The sequence below is a fragment of the Centrocercus urophasianus genome, unplaced genomic scaffold (assembly GCF_019232065.1).
Source record: "Centrocercus urophasianus isolate 14NV4802_14NV808 unplaced genomic scaffold, USGS_Curo_1.0 seq_13, whole genome shotgun sequence".
In the NCBI taxonomy this organism is placed as follows: Eukaryota; Metazoa; Chordata; class Aves; order Galliformes; family Phasianidae; genus Centrocercus; species Centrocercus urophasianus.
Window position 1 is genome coordinate 13,857,372 of NW_024884475.1, and position 21,866 is coordinate 13,879,237.

Below are 21,866 nucleotides of genomic sequence, written 5' to 3' on the forward strand. Positions count from 1 at the left end.
TACCAGTGTCTGGGGTAGCAAGTTTTTTTTCATTTATTTACATCCTTGCTGAGAAGCTCACATAGAAGATAAGATAAAAGACAGCATAAGTGCTTTGTAAATTTTGATAAAAGGCTGTTAGTTCTTGCTTTATGTTTTGATGGAGTCTGTGCAGGGAATGTTTACTTACATAAGCACAAAGACACGAGTTACCTTTCAGAATACTGATTTGAACCTAAGCATTACGTCACTACTCGTAGATCCTGACAACACAAAACTTTACAGCTGCATCAGCAGTGCACTTCTAATTTACTCTGTTCAGAAATGCACTCTTATAATCTTCCTTCATTTCTTTAAAGTCTTTCCTGTTGGCTGAAACTTATTACATTATGAATGTAACAATGTTGAAAATACTAATGAAAACATGTTAAGAGTGGAAAAGCAATCCACTTTTTCTGGTGAAAATCTTTTAAGAAAGAGGTACCAAGTATCATAACCTTACACAAGTACCATCATTTATTCAAGATTATAAGAAAGCACGTGAGGCACGTTTCCAAAATCCTTAATTTTATTGTTTGCCTAATCTGTAGCATCATGTACAGCCCTCATCTCTAGCACAGCAAAGCAGCTCAGCACACACAAAGCCCTGTTCAAGACCAGCAGAAGTGGAACCTCAGTTACATAATGCAGTACATGCAGGAGTCGGTTTATCATCATATCCAAGTACAGTTGCTCTGATTCTTGCTTCTTTCAGGGCTGTTGAAAAGTTTCATTTTAGGAGTGCAAAGAGAAAATAGCTACGACTTTTATAGAGATGATCAAGTTTAAACCCAAATTCTTAAGTCTGAGTTATTAAACTACAGCAGGGACCCTTCTTCAGTTGTGGAAAAAACTGCAAAACAAAGAAAAAACATTAGTCACTTGGTTGTATGAAGCAAACCAAGAACATGAGCGGACTAAGCCCTGGCTCATGCTAAGTATACTCCCATTTCTGTCAAAAGTTTTTTCAGCTTTAGTTTCCTTCTCCTGGCAGTCTCTCTGAGGTGAAATGTAAGTAGGTATAAAGCCAATTACTTCTGGAGGGCTTTGCCACTATGTAGCTTGGCTGAAAACTTGAGAACTTATCAGAGGAGTCTGCATGGGGATAACAGTGAGGCTACAGAAACAGACGCAGTTTTTTGTTTTATTAATTTCTGCAAGTCGATTATGAATTGCTTTTAAAATTTAAACGGTTAACTACTAAGCAGCAGTTCTGATAAACAAACTTTATTCTTCCAAATTCTGAGTATAATTATCTGCATTGCACTTTTCCTATCCATCTGTTGTATTTGTTATTTATCACATTCCTGGCTTAAATCCAAAAACAGTGCAAGAGGGAAGAAAAGGCAGAAGGGAGAAATGAGCCCAATTCAAACAGCTAGAATTGAAATACTGTAGGATTCAGACATAAATTCTAAGATGCAGCAACATATAAGTTGCTCAAAATGACACTAATTTGTTATCAACAGATGGAACAATTACCTCAGTACGTACTAAAGACTCAGACAGTCAGTCAGGGAGTCCTGAGCTACCGGTACTCAGGGGAGTTTAGGTTCTGTGAATCCTCAGAAGCCACAGTATGAATTTCCAACTTTAGATCTTGGAACACCCCTATTCATGCCCCCTGAAAGATCCCCAACATTAAAATAAAGAGAATTACGGCAGCGTTACTCTTAGATACATTTTACTGTGCTGCAAGATGGAGCTTTACCTGAAGTAAATCCTTAACCTCTAAAGAAGCCAATAATGTAGGAGCAGAACTCATGCAGGGATTCCCAGCAATGTTCCCGTGCCAGTTTCATTGCTTCGGTTTCATTTTCAGAACCTTGACCAGGCTGGGTTGGTTTTATACGAGGTAACATTGCAGGTTTCCCCATTTTCTTAACAGAGCTCTTCCCAGCTCCTCTCACAGAAGCCGAAGTTTTCTGGGATGATTTGTCCCGATTTGCCACATCTTCTGGCCCCATGCCAGCAGCTACTTGCTTCATGAGAGCATCCACAGGAGCCTTTTGGCACATGCTGGCCTTCAATATTTGTGTAGATTCGCAGGCATGAGGGAGCTTTCTGAGTTCCATGGCGATTTGATTCCAATACATTTTTGGATTGTTTCGGAAAGGATTACAAAGCAATGGCACACCAGTGTATTCACACCAGTAGGACTTGCCTTGGCCTTTGCATTCAATTCTTGCTTTCATCTCTTCATCCCCACTTATGCTCATTGTGCAGACATCTTTGTTTTTAGTCCGAAAATTGATTTCTTCACCATTGCTTCTTTTCTTTGGTTTCAGCTTTTGTCCCAGTCCTCCCATGCCACAGATCACTACCAGGAAAAGAAGAGCTACTCTCTTCATGGCAAGCAGAATTGACCGCGATCCTTCAGCAAAATGATCTGAAAAAGTGGTAGTAGTAAGTACCTGGCTGCTCTCAATTTAAAGGCTTGGTGCACAAAGAAGCCTCTTTTCAGCTACATGTGGGATGGATGTAATTTTTTTAGTATTTATTTAAATAATAAATCACCCTTCAGTAGGCATGCACCCATAATTTATAGCCTGAGGAAGTGTCGAATAAGCTGTGAACTCTCATGAACGTAACAAGACAAATCTTGTAAATGCAGTTAAATACAGAACGATAGTTGTATAACTGAGAAGCACATTCCTATCCAGAATGAACATGTCATATCTGATTTTGAACAGGACTTTTCCATTCTCCAGCTGCTTTACAGCTATCTTCAAGACAGAACTTGTAATGCAATTTTGAAGTAAAAAAGATCGAAGTGCCAAAACAATCTATGCAGCTACCTCTGGATGATTATGTACATGTGAATCTAATGAGACTCAAGAAGGCCAAGTGTAAGGTGTTGCACTTGGGTTGGGGCCATCCCAGATATGGCTACAGACTGGCAGAAGAACTCATTGACAGCAGCCCTGCTCAGAAGGACTTGGGGGGGTCTTGATGGCCAAAAGTTGGACCTGAGCCAACAAAGTGCACTTGCAGCCCAGAAGGGCAAAGTATCTTGGGCTGCATCAACAGAAGTGTAACCAGCAGGAAGAGGGAGGGGATTGTCTCTCTCTGTTCTGCCCTTATGAGACCCTGAGTGCAGTATTGTGTCTAGGCCTGGGGCCTCTGGCACAAGAAGGACACAGTGCTGTTGGAGCAGGTCCAGAGGATGCTCAGAGGGCTGGAGAACATCTCCTCTGAATAATGGCTGAGATACGTGGGCTTGTGCAGCCTGGGGAAGAGAAAGCTCCAGTGAGACCTCATTGTGGCCTTCTAGTACTTGAAGAGGGCTTATAAATTGGAAGGAGACTGACTTTTTAAATGTGCAGACAGTGACAATTTTTTTACTTAGAGGGTAGTGAGGCACAAAAGTTGTGAATGCTCCATCCCTGGAGGTGTTCAAGACCAGGTTGGACGGGGCCTTGTGCAGCCTGAGCTGGGGGGTGGGATGGAATTAAATGATCTTTGAGGTCCATTCCAACCCCAACCATTCTGTGATTCTATGAGTAAGATAAGGATAAGTATTATTGCAGGATAAGTATCCCCCACAGCTCATTAGCTTGAGTCCTACATCTCTGCATAAATCACATCATTTGTGGAAGTTAGAAGCTCCCTCACATGGGGTCGATGTTCTTTCAGTCTTTTCTGCTCCCGTCCTTGGTCTTCTTTCTTACATGAGATGAAGTCTCCACAAAAAGTAAAATGCACATCAAAAATTTGTTACTGAGGTAAAAATCTTAAAAAACATCATTTTTTAACTAATTGCAAATATTCTGAAATATTTACGTGACAAAACGAGCGAGAATCAAACATCAGCTAGTTAAGCAAATTATTTTTTATTTAAATGAACTGGGAACATCTCAAATTAAAAATAGAAGCTTTTAAAAATCTACAGTTCTGAACATTACATATACACATTATGCTACATACTGTCAATTAGAAATGCTTCAGTTTATGACCTAAAAATAAAAAAAATAAGGTTATTGCAGATTAAAGATTGGTTGACTTGTCAGCATTTTTTTAATAGTTACGTGAATGATTTTCAGGATTATACATACTTCAAGCCAGTAAATACTGACCTATTAAGAGACACTACTGGAGATCAGTATGCCCAATTATTTCACACACTGTAAGTTCTACACTAGTAAGATAAACACTTGTGGCCCTTTTGATGAATTCTGCTGTTAACTAATTCAGCAACACACTCGTATGCCTAAATTCAAGGCAGTAAGTCTAACAGTAGAAACATTAACTCCAGTTGCTAAATGCCTGAACTTCAACGTTGGAAATCATATTTGGAAATTGTGAGACAAATTACTATCACTGGCCTCTGCAAGAGGTACAGTTGAACAGTGATGCTATTAAGGATGTTAAAGAAGTGGGTACAAACGAGGAAAAGGAAGACAGGATGTAAAGCATTCTAAAAATCACCAACATTATGACATCTTTCATGCTCTTTTTGAATACTACTGAACTCCAGAAAGCTTAGCTTTTTGCTGCATGAAGCATTACGCACACTCCCAGCCCTCCCACCCAAATACAGTTTCAAACCAAACATCTCCCTTTTAGGTCTATACTGCAAAAATCACTGAACATTAAATAATAATTAAAAAAAAGGGAGAAAACAGAAATGCAACTGACCTTTTCAGAGACACAAAGAGACACTGTGCATCCCATTACACACATAAAATTTAGTCCAAAGTGGTCATTCAAGAGCACCAAATAGCAACACTGATCATGCTGGTAAATTCATTTGTGAAACGTACTATACAATATTAAAATCTTAACTAAACACTTACATGTTTTAAGAAAAACATATATACAAAAGTCTCTGTATACAAAATGTATTTTTATGTAAACGTGTCTGTACCGTATTTAACACATCTCAACAATTTAAGATAAGAATTTGACCAGCTGTCAGAAAACTGCTAAGCAAAGTAAGTTAATCTAATATATTTATATCCTGTGATGCAAGATAGAAAGCTATTATGTAAAAAAAGTTTAAAAAAAAAAAAAAAAAAAAAAAGAAAGATAATAATAATATAATAATTCAAGCCTTGAACAGTGGTGTTTGAGAGGCAGTGTCCTGGTCACAAAATATCCTGTACAGTAGCTTATGGCATAACATTCAATAGTACATTTGTGATTTACAGTACAGGTCTCACAAAACAAGTGGCTCAGTATTTTGAAGACGATTGCAAATGCCAGTGCACTTGGAAGAATATCAATATATTCCCATAGAAGAATCTTGAGCCTCATTTCTATAGCCTGCAAATAACCACAAATACAAAACACAATTCAGGAAAATTTGACAGAATTATACTGTAATTCAACAAGAATGAAGGCACAGATTTTCATACTGACACGAATATGGTTCAGTAGTTTTTGAAAAATTATTTTTAACTTGCAGCATTAATGCTAAAGAAAACAGAACAGTTTTCATAAAAAAATATGAAAAAATATAAAAGCTTTTTGCTTACCCCTTTATGATTCCAGTTTCTGTTACCACTGTTCCACAGAGCTACACAAGAAAACAAACAAACACAAATCAAACCCATAAATTTCTCTTGCCCACAAACAGTAGAACAGAAGTACCATGTCTGGCTGTAAAGTGAGACAGGCTCAGTTGGCACAAACCAATCACAAACTTAACCACTTATTCAAGAGAAAACAGATTTATGGTTTTCAACCAACCTTTCCTGTTACATCTATTTTAGAGAGAAGTGCTTCCATTACCAATTCAACACCACTGACTTCCTCTAAACAGACCAATCCAGCCTCCAATTCTGCTCTCACAAAAATGGTGCCTGAATTTGAGGTTATTTACATCTTTCACAAATATACCTATGTGAGATACTTATACAAATGTAAACATATCTCATATGGATCTCAATCTTGTATTTACATATCCCTTCTATGAAGAAAGATAATCGGATCTTTCCAGCAAACCAATTCAGATGATTTCCAAGAACAAAATCTACTTAGGATTGTTCACATCTGCAAAAGTACAGGTGTACATAGATTTTATTACACTCATCTTTCCCAGAGTGTCTGAAATCATTTGCAGGAACTGAGAAAAAGCAAGGACAGCATAAAGGCAAATGGTTTGCTCAAACAAAAATGAAGAACTAGACTCTCTTGTATGGGAACCCTGGACTGAGAAACACAAAGCACGTATCTAATACAGTCACTTTTCAAATGATCTGAGTTAAAGTACTGGTTCAAACTCAATTCTTACATTGTATAATGGAAGCCAGCTTTGAATAACTCTATTAAAATTTAGTAAAAGAAAGACAGAACTGAACTAGTGGGTTTAAAAGATTAATTTATGTTAATATTCAGCTTATTCAGGGACACTGTCTTAAACTATTCATCAATCACTGAAATATCATGAAATAGTGTGCTCTAAACTCCAAGGTTATTAACAGTCATGTTAAAGATTCAAAGATCAGAAAGGGACTTCTGAAGCCTGAGCAATTATTAGTTTCCTCTTATGTAAAATATGAAAAGTCAAAATGGAGCTCTTAGATGTGCCAGTAAAGACTAGTTTTTATTAGACACTCTGTAGGTTTATTTAGGTAGTCCTTGAAGTACAGTACAGGCTGTGACAATCCTGAACATTAAAATCACTATAACCAGTTATATAAAAATACATCCACACAAGTTAATGTGGAATCAAAATTTGGTCACTAAATAATTACTGCAGAATACAGTTCTAATAAACAATAATATACAACTGATGCAGCCATAAAATCTGGCAAGTCTTCCAAACCATGAGCTTTTTTAACCATTACTAAAAGAACAATGCTATCCGATTTGTCTGCCAACACTCAACCTACACTCAACCTATGGAAAATCAATCACTGTGTTGTAAATTAAGGCACAGCGAGCTACAGATTTTAATCACAGATTAGACCCTTCCTTAAGCAACTCGGGTATCTTGCAAACCCTAGTATTAAAGCTTTGGGATGCCCTATGTTATCTGTACAGGAATGGTGTGTCTCACATCTAGCTAAGATTTTAAAGCACCAGTGTTGCAGAGCCAGCAAAGAACCCAAATCTCCTGCCTTTTAAATATAACTTGAATGTCTTGTTTCTTGAAGTCACGCTAGTTCTACCCATGCAGAAACATCCATTTTATCTGCTCATGTCTTCTGCATATCCTGCAAAAGCTCTTTACCACATCATCTAAAAAACCATAATATAAACAGGCTTATTCTGGTGACAGAGCAAATGAGCAATTAAACATTATGTTTATCTGCAGGGCCTCTACTGCTCCTCATTAGAATTTTGAATGATCAGGAGAAAAAGCTGATTTTATAAAATCTGGCTTTGTGTTCCATGTATTGCACAGGAAGAATATGTGAAATTAATCAGTTTATAAATTTGCACCCCGTTCTGTTGAAGGTAATATATAAAAAGATGTATTTGCTACAGATCTTTGTAGCAGAAGATTAAAAAAAAGACTCAGGAGCAAGAATGCATCCCTCCCTACGACTCTATATTCCTACTGAAGTATTTTAATACACTTACTAATTTATGACCACCCACTATACTAGATAAATACCTCATTATATGGACTGTAAGTTCAAGTGTAGGCAACTCATTTGTTAAATCACTGGAAATCATTACAAAATCTGCTGTTACTTCCAGAGTATTTGAGAAATATAAATCAAACAGCATTTTCTATAGAGAGTAACCGTGCAAAAAAATAAGTGGAGAAGTAAGCGATTCACTTGAAAACATGCAGAAAATTGGAGAGGTGATTAATACAGTAGATTAGGCAAGGACACATGGAAACATGCAGTTTCAGACTTGGTTTACCTTGTAATAACAGGATTGTGTATACCATATAAATGCTCTTTATGATAACCATTATTACCATTTTCCATACTGTAATAAAATAAATACACCAAGAAAAAACATGTTAACTATAAGATGCACTATGTACAGTATGGCTTCCAAGACATGTAAATGGATGATGGTATTATATGCAAAGGTAAACTGTTTCTGTACAATAAAAGATATCTTTTCTTTTGTAACATTCAGGAGTTATGCAATAACTATAATCTTAATATTCTCTAAAAATTAATTGTTAAGATATTTCTGTAGACTTGGATACTCTAATGTAAAGTCTGGTGAAACAAGCTATGTTACTTCTGTTGAAGTAACAAGTTAAATGAAAAATACAAACCCTCCCACCTGAATAAAGTAATTTTACCAAATACCAACAAAAATGTCTTACTTTTCCAAGGGTATAGTTTCAACACTAAAAAACACAAAAAAGGAGTCGTTAACTAGACAACAAGTAAGTAATTTTAGCTTACACGCCTGTTCCTGCTCTACTGACTTCTGAATGTGAAATGAAAAATGGTCAGTGTGAAACTGGAGGAATGCAGTGCACAGGCTAACTGAACAATGAGCAAAACAAAGAGCAGAAAAGAAAACAGTAAAAACAAAACTGATTGGAAAATACGTAAGAACAGTTATCATAAAGTAAAGTGCCAAGTCCCTGAGACAGAGGAACTGCAAGTGAAAAAGGAAAGACTAGTTAGGAATAACTAAGATAGTAAGGAAGTAAATAGTTAATTCAAGATTACAAAGGAGGTATAATTCATTTTAAAAGGTAACTCAGCAAAGCTAATCATCTCTACACTAGCAGATATTTATATAAAGACTGTACATAAAGCTATGAAGACCTCATTCTGAAGAAGGTTTCTCATAGTCGGAGCTGGCAATATCTACAGTCATGACAAGTTGAGTTCATCAAAGTCCACCTGCATGAAGCACTTTGCAGGCACCAACCCAAACCTGAGGTGTTTCACAAGCACACGCAGTTCTATCTGACAGCAGATTAAGGATTACAGCACCTTCATGTGAAACACCAGAAAAAATATTTAAGCCCATTTGCCATTTAGCTTGCTTAGAAGCATATACTTACTCATCATACACATCCTCTGTATCCATTCTACGATAGTATTTGGAGAGTTTCACAGCAAAAATTATGGCAGGAATTAAAAATATTGAAGAGCCTCCCAAACCAAACCAGAAGGTATTCTGAAACAAAACAAAATCCAAGATAAAAAGATTGCAGAGAACAGCTACTCAGAGAACACGGCAGAAATTACTGCCATGGGTCTGTGCGCTCTCTGAGTCTCCTTATACTAGTGTGGAACAGGCAGCATGTTAAGCACTTCCACAGGAAATGTGAACTGAAGCACAAACAGCACCTATCTTACAAACGTGGCCAAAAAGAACACTGTCCAAAGATGCTCAAATTCATACAGGCATAGTGTCCTAAGCAGTAATTTCAACGCAGTCAGCACTGAGCTATAAAGTGATTTTGTCTCTCTGCATTAATTTGCAGCCACATTTTTTCTCGCTACTTTAAAGTTATTATCTGTGATTCTTTAAAAATCGGAGCTTCCAACACCATCTCAAGGTGCTTTTTAACTTGCTAGCTGAAGCATGCTTACAGAATTTTATATTTTATGTTTTATTTTATTTTATATTTTCACACAGGCGAGGTGAGTTGCTCTCTGATGTTAGAATCATGATTTTTCAAATTTGACTTGTAATAGCTAGAGGCATTTTGACTTGTATGTGACTCAGCTAAGTCCTATCACCATGAAAATTGTAATCCATCTACCACTGGATGGCTAGTTGCTACTCTGAGAACAGAAGCTCTGTAACTTACGAGGTGATCCATCTGGCAGAAGACTTCATAATAAAGAATTATCAGGGTTAGAGTAGCTTTGACTGCATACATTTATACTGTTACTATGATTATTACTTGGCCGTAATTGTGATACAACAAAATAATAGCTAGGAAATGTTTAGGTGGTTTCCATACATGTTGTTGCTAATTCTGTTTTTACTATATGCTTCTCTTTTGCAAGATGAAAAAGCCAACGCTGGCCTTGCGTACTGCTAGAAGTCATGCTCCAAGTTTGCATTGTACGGGAAGGATTCAATATTGGTCAGTTGCAAGTGATGTGATAAAAAAAAATCCTTTTATTTATTTACAGTTCAAATTTGAATAAATTTAGTAAAATAGTTACTTTTACAGGATTCTTTCTAATTAAAGCCTAATTTTAATGAAAACATAAATCAAGTCCAGTGTTGGTTGGTTGATCCAAATTGGAACATTCTCTCCTTGAATAACCTTGGATGTGATCTTTTATCATTATACTTAAAATGGTCTAGATGAAATAATCAAATGTAGATTTATGTTCAAAGAATTTTCCACTCGGTGCCCTGATTTTGAGTAACAAAAAAGATTTCTTACCACAGAATCAGTTACATAGCTGCATAAAAATATATCCACTGCTGTATCTATCACATTGGCAATTGGCTTGCATGCTGCTACCTCCATGGCAATCTGAAAGACAGACATTAAAGAAAACAGACTGAAGTACATAACAGATTAAAAGAACCTCACATCTTGCTTACAGCTACAGTTACTGTTTACTATATTGTTGTCTCTCACTCTCTCTAAATTTAGAATAAATTCCAGTGGGGTATGCTATCTACTGAATTTATAAATCTTTAAAACATCAGCTCAATTTCTCAAAGACTGAAGCTGAAGAAAGAAAAATAAAGATGCTAATGATATGATACTAATTTGAACTAAGCAGGGTCAAGCTCAGTACAACATCAGCACCAATAGTAGACTGCAGGCTAGCCCTGGAAGAAAGATAATATACTAAATTTGCATTTTATTCCAGTCAGTACTACTCATGATTTCTAGTCTACTTCAAAGAAAACTATTTATGGAAGACAGGTTTCCTCCTTCATACCTAGCACAAATATCTTGAAATTACTGAAATTACAAAACATGCTATCAACATAACTTTTCTGTTATTACTATTGAGCTCCATCATGCTTTTAAAAGCAGGGTCTCTCAAAAAGCAAATGCACCTTACCGACTCCTTCACCCACTCAATGTATTGCTCAAAGTAGCCAACGATGGTGTCCATGTACTTCTTTGTTTCCTAAAACCAGACAGAAGTAAGTGAGCCTTGGAAACAGTTCCATGACACTGTGAACGAATGTACTTAAATTAGATGAAGCTTACCTGGACAATAACTAGAGAAGCATTGTTATTTATGAGAAGCTGGGCAGCATTAACAGCACTAATGACATTTTTCACCTTTACCTGGATTGAAAGAAAAGGCTTTTAATATAAATGAAACCCTTTTAAGCAGTTACAATGACTCTGCAGCCACTGCCATTAAGCTATTATCTTGATAAACCAGTAGCACTGTCCTGATAAAACTTGACAAAACATACAATTTCAGATAGAGTCTGAGCAACCTTCAGACACTAAGCCTCAGCCTAAGGATTCACAACCATCTGACAAAAACCTCACACTACTAAAAGGAGAAGAGTATCAGTGGTTATGAACAGCAAGTTATGCAACTGAATTTATATACAACACCAGCTTTCTCTTCTATTCTGTTTGGCTTGGTTTTTTTCCTTTCCTTAGATCCAGAGATACTTTAATCACCTGGGACAGTCAATCCTTGGGTCCTACAAAACTGACCGAAATCACAAGAAAGCTAAATTTAAGATTTTACCTAACCATAGAATTTGAAGTGTGCTCTGTTTCAGGACACATCAATATACACACATGCACCAACATATACACACAAAGCATACAGGAACAACTCTTGATTACCAGCTAAAGTACTACTGCTATTCAACATTCAGAAGGTTGGACATATTCATACACTTTGTCAATGCATGTGTAATCCCACCAAGTCTCCCAAAAAACATACACACATACAGCCTTTACCTGTATTTCTTACATAAACTTAAGGCTCAAACACCATCTTTTTCTTATCAGCACCTTATTTCCATGCCTCTTACACTCACCATCATATTCTGAAATAAATCTGCTTGGTCTGCTGTTGTGAACAGGTCAAAAATCTTAACGGGAAGAACCATGGTAGGTGAGGACCATCAAGCTGTTCTAACTAGGATCTTCAGTGCTAATACAGCTGAATTTTTGCTACAGGAGCCAAAGCAGACTGGAGATGACAGAAAGCTTTGCTGCCACAAAAGCAATCATCCTGCTGCTTATCTTCCTCAGGTTGGCAGAGCCTGAAGACAGCTGGTTTCACTGTGGTGCAAGCATTAGCTGCTATTTACAGGGGAAACGTGAGCTGCCCTGGAGAAGCCTTCCTACAAACCCACCTTCCCACACTTTGGCTGATGCTGCAGAAAGAGGAAGGGGATGACTGTAATGCTAAAGTCACAGGACCTAGTGGGAACAGAACACTGGCTAAGAGCTGGGTAAGAATGTGGATTTCAAAGCTCTGTTTTCTCAGATGTATTTTGAGGTTTTGTTTCTTGGTTGTTCTCCCACTCCAAGTTTTGCTGTTGATGACTCTATAAAAAAATCCTACCTTTTTAGTAACATATAATCACAACGTATTGAACTGTACTTAAGTCTATTTTATCACCTGATAATGAAGTTTATAATCTGTATTTTAAAAAGCATTCTATTTTACCCCTCTCTTCTACAAAGAAGGGAAAATCAAGGTAGAAAAAGCTGTGCAGAAGAGATGTGTGAATCTCTGTTACTACCTCAATGCACTAAGTAGCTTTGTAATAACAGAGCAACCAGAAAAAGTAAAAGCTGCACTGAAAATATACTCTATGCACATGTGGTGGATGATTTAAAACACATTAAAATGTTTCTGCTGACAGAGAGAAAAGCTTACCATAAGTTCAGATGATGTCCTCTTCAGCAGCCTAATGCTCTGATTTAAAGTGCTCTATTAGAGAGAAAGGGAAGAAAAAAAACCCAAAGATTTAGTTCATCATTATAGGCAAGCGCCTGCTTGTTTTTTGTATGTATGTTTTGATTCTGGATAGATTATTTTGTTTCTAATATGACATACCACATTATGTATAGTAAATGCAGTCGAATTAGCTTAAAATAAATATATTGTGTTTTTAATTGATTCAGTATTTTACCCAAAGAAGTAAGTAGCTATAAATTATGTATTGGAAGACTTCAAATTAACTCCAAACTATTATTACTACAATAAACTGGGAAAGATTTATTTGGGAAAAGAAAGAACAGTGAAAAATCAGAACTGAGCCTTCAGAGTACTTTGATACTATGCATTCTTAGAAGGGAAAAAGCACTTACCCTAGCTTTAACATATTTCTTGACAGCCAGTTTTGTAAAAGGAAAAAGAGATGAGAATAATTAGGAGTTAATTAGAAAGAACAGCACTGAATCAGAGGCCTAATGACTTTTTTCTTTTTTTTTTTTTTTTACAGGCCTTTGATAGGGGCAGCAATACTACATCTGATGTTAGAATAAACTAAAAGCCTTCACATCATGTAGAGGAAAAAGCCAACAGTTACAAGCTGCATGAATGAGACTCACAGCTGGATGTTATACAGATCAGTGCCTGGCAAAAGCAGTCAGAAAAAGCCCTTTCAAATCTTGTACAGCATCAACAAAAAAGATTTTTCTTTGGCTCTAAGTGCTACTATTATGGGCTCCTGTTCCAATGCTGGTACATCACTGTGAACTTCAGGAAATAAAGTGTAAAAGTCATAACTGCTGTTATAACAGATGACAAATGATAAGGAAAAAGGAAAATGAGTGATTTAGGGTTAGAATTCTGGAAAATTCTCCTGCTTCATCTTTTATTCACATATAATCACAAAATAGAAAAAAAAAAAAAAGAGCTCCCAATATTAGACAATATTGTAAGGTAGAAGTATCAGAAGTAGGTTAAATATTTATTAAATGCACACTTTAACCAGATTACTCTTTGGTGACAATACAAATACAGTCTATGCTTACACACTGCGAACTGCAGCTTTCTAAACTGTATTCAAGATTCAGGGATTCACATTGTTTTTTACAAGTATGTTTAAACATCAATTTCATATTTTACCATAGCTTGCTCCAGTGGAACAACCTGCTGGCTATGAATCATCCGAATGCTGTTTGCGTGTCCTTTTAAGGCATTTTCCAGGGCTCCTTTTGGCTGCAAAAATAAAGAAATTATGCCCTATTATTCAATAGTTTCACCACTTTCAAACAAAGGAAAAAAATACAAACTGCAATGCAAGTTGCACATTATTTGCTGCAGAAGAGCTGATGCTAACACCAGGATACGGCAAACTGAACTCAACATAGTTCAATCACCATAAAATCACCATATTAATGATTCAAAGCTCAGTAATGAAAGCACACATATTAAGCTGCTTCTCTGTATCATCACTGGTTTCATAGAAGAGAATTTCCAGAGTGCACTGTTACTTTAAAGTTTCTTCAAAGAGGGAAGAGGGAGCATTCCCTGCTAACTCTGCTCTGGGCCTGTCCCTGGTGCAGGGGTGCCCTCCACTGGGACAAGTGTTCCTCACCGCTTTTATTTTCTGCAGAACGGACAAGGCTCCTTGCCTTCTGAAGGGTACAGAAGTTTCAACACTTCCAGTCAGTGAACTGGGAATGTGTCTGTGAAGGGTGCTGTTCCTTTTAGTGGCTTCCACTGCTCAGTCAAAAGATGCGCTGGTAGCCTGCTTCTACAGCCTGCACACACACCTACAGCTCATGGCAACATATTGCAAAATTTGATTTCAATTTCATAAACACATTTATTTTCCATGGTGAAATCACATTTCTTTTTCATGGTGAAATCATTTGGCTCCCATTGTTAACTCCATTTTGGAAACGGAAGTATTTTAGACCTAGACACTGCTGAGAAATCATTAAACACTGGGGATGGTGGGCAAGGTAATTGTGCATATGTCTCCTCATATGCACACAGTTGGACACAGTTGTAAGGAGTCAGAAACTGCTGGAACTGCAGGAACAGCTGCCCTGAATGCAAATCCAGACTTGTGTAGAGATGAGACCTCTTTCAGGAAAATGTATTTCAAGATGTTTTTCCCAAGACACTCTAATGTGCAACTTTTTACTGAGAAAACTTCAGCAAACATTTTGTACTGATTTGGCAAATACAAAATGGAAAGAGCCAATGTCTCATTTTGTTGAAAATGTGCCTTTTTTCAAAAATTATCTCAGGAAAAGACGTGCTTGTGAAATACCAGAGGAAACGAATGACTAAGTGAATTTTGCTTGAAAACAGAATAAATCCCAGGGCAGTACTGTCATAGAGAATGGGAATACATCTGCCACAGTACTGCTTCTTCACTGCTGCCATCACTCTGAGAGTGCCATATCCTGGTGAAAAGCAGCAAAACATTTTCTTGGTTAGGCCTATGATTTTTTAAGATATTCTTTATCTTTGGCATACAATTTTCTGCAACATTTTTCTAGGTCCTCCTGCAGCTCTTCCCATCTCTGCCAGTTCCTCTGACAGCAGCCTGCCAGGGGCTCCGTTCTGTCCTGCCGTTCTCTTTCCAAATAAAAGGGATAAGGAATCCTTACACATTTTACAGATACAATGACCTAAGAAACAGATGTATTGTAAAACCAAAAAGCAAAAGAACAACATTTTTTAGCTGCATGGCTTGCAGGTGTTGATGTGAAGACGTGTTTGCTTCCTGGAAGTATTCATGTGAGCAGTTATTTCAGGTTCTCTGTTCTGGGGGATAAGGCTACAGAGCAGCTTCAGCGTGCTTTGTACTGATGCGCTGAATCCCCTTACCTAGTAACATCTGTGGGCAATATTGTTCCTCCTCCACACCATGGTGTCTTGGTTTTTTTTTTTTTTTTCCATTTCAGTGTTAAAACATGCATTTCGTGTTGTGCAGAGTGCCAGAGAATTCAAACTAAATGCTCAAAGCCTACCCCAAAAGTTTTTAGATGGATCTATTCTCACTTCTAATGCTTCCTTTAGATTCTATTACAAAAAATAATGAAAAACCACGCCGCCAATGAAACGTATTTTCCTTCACTAAGACCCTAATCGGAACTAAAGATCTAACTAACTACCTTTAAAGAGACATCTCAGGGACAATTCTATTAAGTCACAACATGTCCGAAGAACTTCAGCTTCCACTTAAAAAACAGCCTCCCCAAACAAAAACTTTCCATCTTATAACCTTTAAAATGGCAGAGTAAAAATGGAAAATGGAAGTGCAGTGTAGCCAAAGTTCCACTTGGTATCAGTTCCAGTTAGCAGACAACCTAAATGGGTAAACAGGCATTATGTGACTCACCCACTGTGCTCAGAGGATAACTACAGCACAAAAAAATCATGAATGCAGTTCTGACAGAAAAATAAATGCAACAGAAGTGATCGATTTATGTAGAAACACAACAGTGACCTTTAACAGTGCTGCCCTCTCTTTGGAGAAAAGATGGAAATCTGATAAATTCCAAACAGCAAGGTCTCACTCTGCTGTCTCTGTCCTTTTGTGATCCTAACGACTGTACAAGTACTACATGTGCAGCAAAACTCTCTCCCATACACAGTGTGGGAATTTGTCTTGGGCCAGAGCAAGGCAATCTAGTGTCCAAACTGACTCTCATTTTGAAAAATAAATGGAAGGTGACCTTGACATAGATACAAACAAATTAATCAAGTCATTTATTATCTGTTAACACAGCTATGTCATTCTGTGCACATTCATTTGTTCATGTGCATTCATTATCTGTTAACACAGCTATGTCATTCTGTGCACATTCATTTGTGGGCAAGTTGTTCTAACCTTTCACCAATGCCAGTGTGTCTATACTCAACAAGCACTACACAACAGACTGGATTTCTTTTGTGAATTTTGCCTCCGTAATGGAGACCCAATTCCCAAGAGAGGCCTTATGAGTTACAACAGTATTTATTTCCTTGTAAAATCTTCTGCTCAATAACTGAAAGAAAACTGATTCAAATCCTATTTTCCATCATGCTTCCAGCAATTTTTCTGCTGTCTGGGACCTAAATTATAGAAAACATCACAGGAAATATCACAGTGGACTTAAGTGACTTCTTAAGGAAACTGTGCAACTTCATAAAATTAAATTCCAAAGCAGAAGTTGTACAACTGTTAACATACAAAACTCAAGAATTAGCTCATATACAACATTGTTTTTTCAAACTTTTTCCTTATATGACAATGAACCATGTATATGTACCCAAAGTACAAGAACCCTCCTGTACAAAGTCTAAATATTTGGCAATATATAATTAGTTAAATGAAAGAAATTACTGGTAAATTAAACTTACCAGTTGGTCTGCTCTTGCTTCTAAGTCATTAGCAAATGACAAAAGATCAACCTTGGTAACGCTTTTATTGATCTAAAACAAGATTTGAACAGCACAGAAAGAAAAGAGTATTACTGCACATGCAGAATGCACTTAATCACATCTCTTACAATGTCCATTCCTCATTTCTTCAAATGTTTAATGAACTTAACTTCTTAAATGCTTTTGCACCAAGTTTTATGCATCTTCAAAACCTCCCTTTCCAGTCAAAAGCAGATTTGTCTCTGTTTCACCCACTTTTATTTTTATGCTTCATTCCAGCTAGATACCTATATTCACCTCACCTCTGTCAAGTATGCTCCAAAGTTTATCCCTTCTATTCCTGAAGAGCTGAAATTCAGAAGATTCTCTTTCCCAATTTCATCCAGCAGAATGATTTTGCTGAGGTTTATCTGAATGTGTTCAATTCTAAGTGCTACATCTTCTGTATACTGAGAAGGAAATAAAACACAGAGGTAGTTTGCACCTGGTACGTCTCTATATCCCTTCTCTCATATAAAAGCATCTTTCTTTTCCTGACTGATCACTTCCACAAAGAAGCACACAAAGAACTTCCCTTTCACTTACATCTGGTTAGTTTAATTAACTTTGACAGAATCCAGGTAAGGTCCCTCCCTTCCCTGCAGTATCGACACAGCCTGTCCAAGCCACATTCTAGCCCATCTGTGCAGCTTTCATTCCAATGAATTACTCCCATGCCAGCCTCTACTACTATGCAAACTCAGACAAATTTCAGTAACTCTTACTCATCACTATATAATTGCCATATATTATAAATGCATTGTACTGTATGTATACATACACACATGTGTGTGTATATATATAATGGATATTATAAATAATTATATATTATCTGGGACAAAGACTATATGTATTAAGTGTAGAAACAACACTTGCCAGAATGGAACACAGACCCCAAGGTGTTGCTGTAAGGCAGGACTGTATTACGGACAACCGAAAATTAGCACACTCATGTATTATTACAGCTTAACTGAAAATATTTTACCTTATCCCTCTCTCCTCTCCTCCAAAGCTGAAAGCATTCTTAAAAGCATAACATGTCCAAGACCACATAAATATGATTGGAATTCCTTTTAAATTAGGTTGGACAGTTTTGTCTCCTTGCAGAACGTACTGCATATTAACATCTAAAATCCATTAAAGCTCAGACATACTACATCATGTTCAAGACCAAATATCTCTTTAGCTCTCAAAAATATTCATGAATCCACCGAAATTTTCCTTACTTACCATACTAATATTCAAAAATTCATTGATATTGAACAGGTGGTCTAGATGAAGGGAAGTATAAATTCCTTTGTTTTCCTTGCAATCACTACAAAAATAAAAATACATGCGTCAGCCTGAAAATCACCCTAAGGACAGAGGTAAAGAAAACAATTAACAATATTTTCACATTTGAAGAAAACCTTAAAAAGGTGTTCTGCCTATATTTTTTGAAGCTTTGTCTATAAGAACAAAAGTAATTAACAATTTCTGATGGTCTCAAAGATATGAAACAGTATTTTGAAGAGCTCAACTGCTACTGTTACACCATATTATGTTAAGACCATCCCTAATAACTCATTGATAGAAGATCACTTTTGCTAGCCATTCACCAGAAAATCAGAACATGGTCTGGACCATGTCAGATTTCTGTGCGTGCCTGAAATACAAGGCTGGAATATAATACAAAACCCAGATATAAATGGAACTAAATCTTGATCCATAACTTCACGTACCTGTATACTTTTTCAAAAGTCAAGTTAATATTTGGATTTTTAAAAAGAATGCCAGAAAGATAGTTTTTCCAATGCTGATTTAGTAAGTAGGGAGTATCCAAAACCTACGAGATAGAATTCAGTGATGTTACTGTAATACTGTGTTTTCAGTGCATGAGTATATTCCTAGGTGATCTTTTGACACATTTCCACATCTAAGCTTATCACTTGCTGATAGAAGTAGAAGCAGAAGAGAAAATTCAACCTCTCTGGTGTAGAAAATGGATATTAAAGCTCCATGTCACCAAGAAATGCTGAATTACAATACAATTTATCTCTGATAGAACATGGGCATATAGTATTTACACTGCAAAGCAAATTAAATAAAAAAAGGATGAAAGCCTCCATTCAATGTACAAATGGAAAGTAAAAAACAGATCCAAACTCACTTGAGGTGTCCCCAAAAAAATAATAAACCATGCATAATTGACAAGACCATTAAGACTTACAGGAAAACTATTCATTGTTCAATAATTTGAATATGAGTAACTTCACCTTGAATAAAGTTTTATCTTCAAAGGGCTCACACACCAGTTTTTCTATATTTCCACCTGTGATAAAAGTTAGCACCACTACAATCATCAGCACCCAGGAGAAAAGAAAACTGAATCCAACGCCACTGAAAAAGAAATAATTTACATAAGTTTTTGTTTTTTAAGAAGAAAATGTACATACTTTGGTTAACAGTGAAACCAATGATAAGTAGCTATAGCATTTTTAGAGAACAAGACCTGGCGGATGGCAAAAATACTTTTATTTTCCAACAGTATTCCTGCTGCCTGAAATTTCTTGAATGTTCCAGACCTGGAAAGTTTTCAGTTAGAATGCAGCTAAAATATAAACACTTGACATTGCAGTTGACGTGAAAAGTCCTTTAAGAGTTAAGAGCAACAAAAGCATATAGATTTCTTTTTTAAATCCAAATCTCTACCCTTGTGGTCTCAAAAGACTGTAACACAGATTTCAGATGCTATCTTCTGCACACAACACAAATGATATTAAGCTCTTCCTGGGAACTTTCAAGAGCAGCCCCAAACCTTCTGAAGTGACTTGATAAAGTCACATGTTTGAAGTCTCCTCATATGGCTTATTTTCTCCATTTTGAACAAATGCTTCAATATATTAAAAAACAAAACAAACAAACAAACAAAAAAACCCTATAAATTCCATTTATATTTTCAATTATTTGATACAGCTCTGGAGTTTCCAAATGAGTTTACACTGATAGTCACTACCTATAACTCTTTTCATACAAGAGTAGATTCAGATATGATTCTCAAGGAAAGAGCAACCCAAGGCCTAGGTGTTTCACTGTAAGTATGTTAGGTAAATGTTTATGTTCTAATTTTTTCAGAACATGTACATTGGTAATAAAAATTCTCTTCATGCATATGTCCTTTAAAATCAATCTAAAAAAAACCAACCCCCCTACAAGTATATGTATTTTCTTTTTCACAAGTAAGTGAAACTCACGCCATAAGAAAGTTTCCTCCAGTGTTGGAAATGCAGCCCCTGGTTGTTGGAGAAGCATGTTTATCATAACCACAGGTTCCACATAGCAACCCAAGATAGTAAAAGATCACAATCAGGACCACCATGCAGCAGAGAATGAGACAACCCAGCCACCTAAGGAATAAAGCCCAAATGCCTGGTTATGTTCAAATAAAGAACACACTGAAGACCTGCAGAACACTTCAGGCAATGCAATATTCCTAACTGGCCCATCTGTGGTTCTTGCTGCGTAACAAGTGTCAGCAAAAAAACCCCTCTCTTCCTACACCAGCATGTATTTTGCACTGGGAATCCGATCTCTGCTTACAGATTGCTGAAGGGCTGGGGAACAATCCTTACAGGTGTTCTAAGGTCCAGCTGCTATATGCTGCTTGCACTGCAGCATCAAACTCGAAGTGAAACAAAGCATGAGAATCTGCCTCTGCTGTGTCAAATGGTAATTTGTTCAAGAAGCAAATGATAAATTTATGCCTATGGATCGATGATTAGTTATGAAGTACATAACTGCTTTTGCTGTAGGTCTTACTACATTTTGCTCACCATTATGTTGGGCCTGAAATTGAAAATAACTTTATTTGAAGCTGTTAAAACCTAGGCTTTATGTGTCTGTTCTGGAGTGCTTTCAATGAGCACCTTATGAGCAGTTTATTAAATTTGATCAGGAGAAAGATATTGGTTAAGAACAGAACTTTAGCTCTTTTTTATAAAGTTATGTAATATTTCCTAGTCACATACATGGAGCACATTCATTTATTCACACATTTCATATCTCCTCCTAGCTTTCTATCCTCCCCCAATTCCCTCTGCTCTTTCTTTTTTCTTCCACCATCAATGTTCCCAGCTTATATTTTTTACATTCCTTTTCAAGTCTCATCACAAAAACTTAGCAGGTATTGAATAGCCTAAGGGAAAGGTTATTATCACTACAAAAAAGGGTTCTTAAGGTTCAGCCTCCTTCTCACTTTCATTTAACACTGCATTAAAACTATTAGCACATTCATTCTGTAGCAGTGAAGCGGATTAAAACACAAGCAGATTTTGATAAGGAGTCAACAGAAACGTCAAAAAGTAGGGAGAACTTGATGAGCTTGAAGATTGAAATAAATTCTAGACAAAGAAACAGTTTGAAATAAAAAGCTTTATGCTTTGAAATATGAAATTATTTTTCAATTACAGAAACCATACAGGTCTCGAACAGAAAGAATGTGTGTAATAGACCCAAGGACAAGTACTACATCAATTTGAACAAGCACAAAGATAAAGTGGGAAGCAAAATCTTTGCTACTACTACTTTGCAGTAGGAAGTCCAAAAAAAGGAGTCACCCTAGCATTATGAAACTATCTGTTTCTTCACGTA

The 21,866-nt window shown here is 36.6% G+C and overlaps 2 protein-coding genes across 10 annotated transcripts in view; both read right to left on the reverse strand.

Moving 5' to 3' along the window:
• Positions 1-1,314: 1,314 nt before the first annotated feature.
• On the reverse strand, positions 1,315-2,369 carry FGFBP2 (fibroblast growth factor binding protein 2). Its single transcript, XM_042812566.1, has one exon. The coding sequence runs from the start codon at positions 2,367-2,369 to the stop codon at positions 1,743-1,745; it is 627 nt and encodes a 208-aa protein (XP_042668500.1). The 3' UTR covers positions 1,315-1,742.
• A 2,182-nt stretch (positions 2,370-4,551) lies between these two features.
• Positions 4,552-21,866, reverse strand: part of PROM1 (prominin 1) — a 58,390-nt gene continuing 41,075 nt past the window's right edge. For 6 of the 9 annotated variants that reach the window (XM_042812732.1, XM_042812736.1, XM_042812735.1 and 3 more), the window contains 15 exons: positions 20,471-20,623; positions 19,493-19,616; positions 18,959-19,062; positions 18,468-18,552; positions 17,501-17,647; positions 17,178-17,249; positions 13,941-14,033; positions 12,744-12,797; positions 11,093-11,173; positions 10,941-11,009; positions 10,304-10,396; positions 8,957-9,072; positions 7,840-7,908; positions 5,496-5,536; positions 4,552-5,283 (listed from right to left, as the gene is read on the reverse strand). In XM_042812732.1, coding sequence (XP_042668666.1) covers positions 5,518-5,536; positions 7,840-7,908; positions 8,957-9,072; positions 10,304-10,396; positions 10,941-11,009; positions 11,093-11,173; positions 12,744-12,797; positions 13,941-14,033; positions 17,178-17,249; positions 17,501-17,647; positions 18,468-18,552; positions 18,959-19,062; positions 19,493-19,616; positions 20,471-20,623 — 1,279 coding nt within the window. In that variant the 3' untranslated portion in view covers positions 4,552-5,283; positions 5,496-5,517. The remainder of the gene's footprint in view (positions 5,284-5,495; positions 5,537-7,839; positions 7,909-8,956; positions 9,073-10,303; positions 10,397-10,940; positions 11,010-11,092; positions 11,174-12,743; positions 12,798-13,940; positions 14,034-17,177; positions 17,250-17,500; positions 17,648-18,467; positions 18,553-18,958; positions 19,063-19,492; positions 19,617-20,470; positions 20,624-21,866) is intronic. The other 3 variants (XM_042812739.1, XM_042812738.1, XM_042812737.1) reach the window with 1 other exon arrangement.

Excerpts from the sequence above, each read along its gene's own strand:
- FGFBP2 (XM_042812566.1), bottom strand. The coding sequence starts at position 2,369 with ATGAAGAGAGTAGCTCTTCTTTTCCTGGTAGTGATCTGTGGCATGGGA.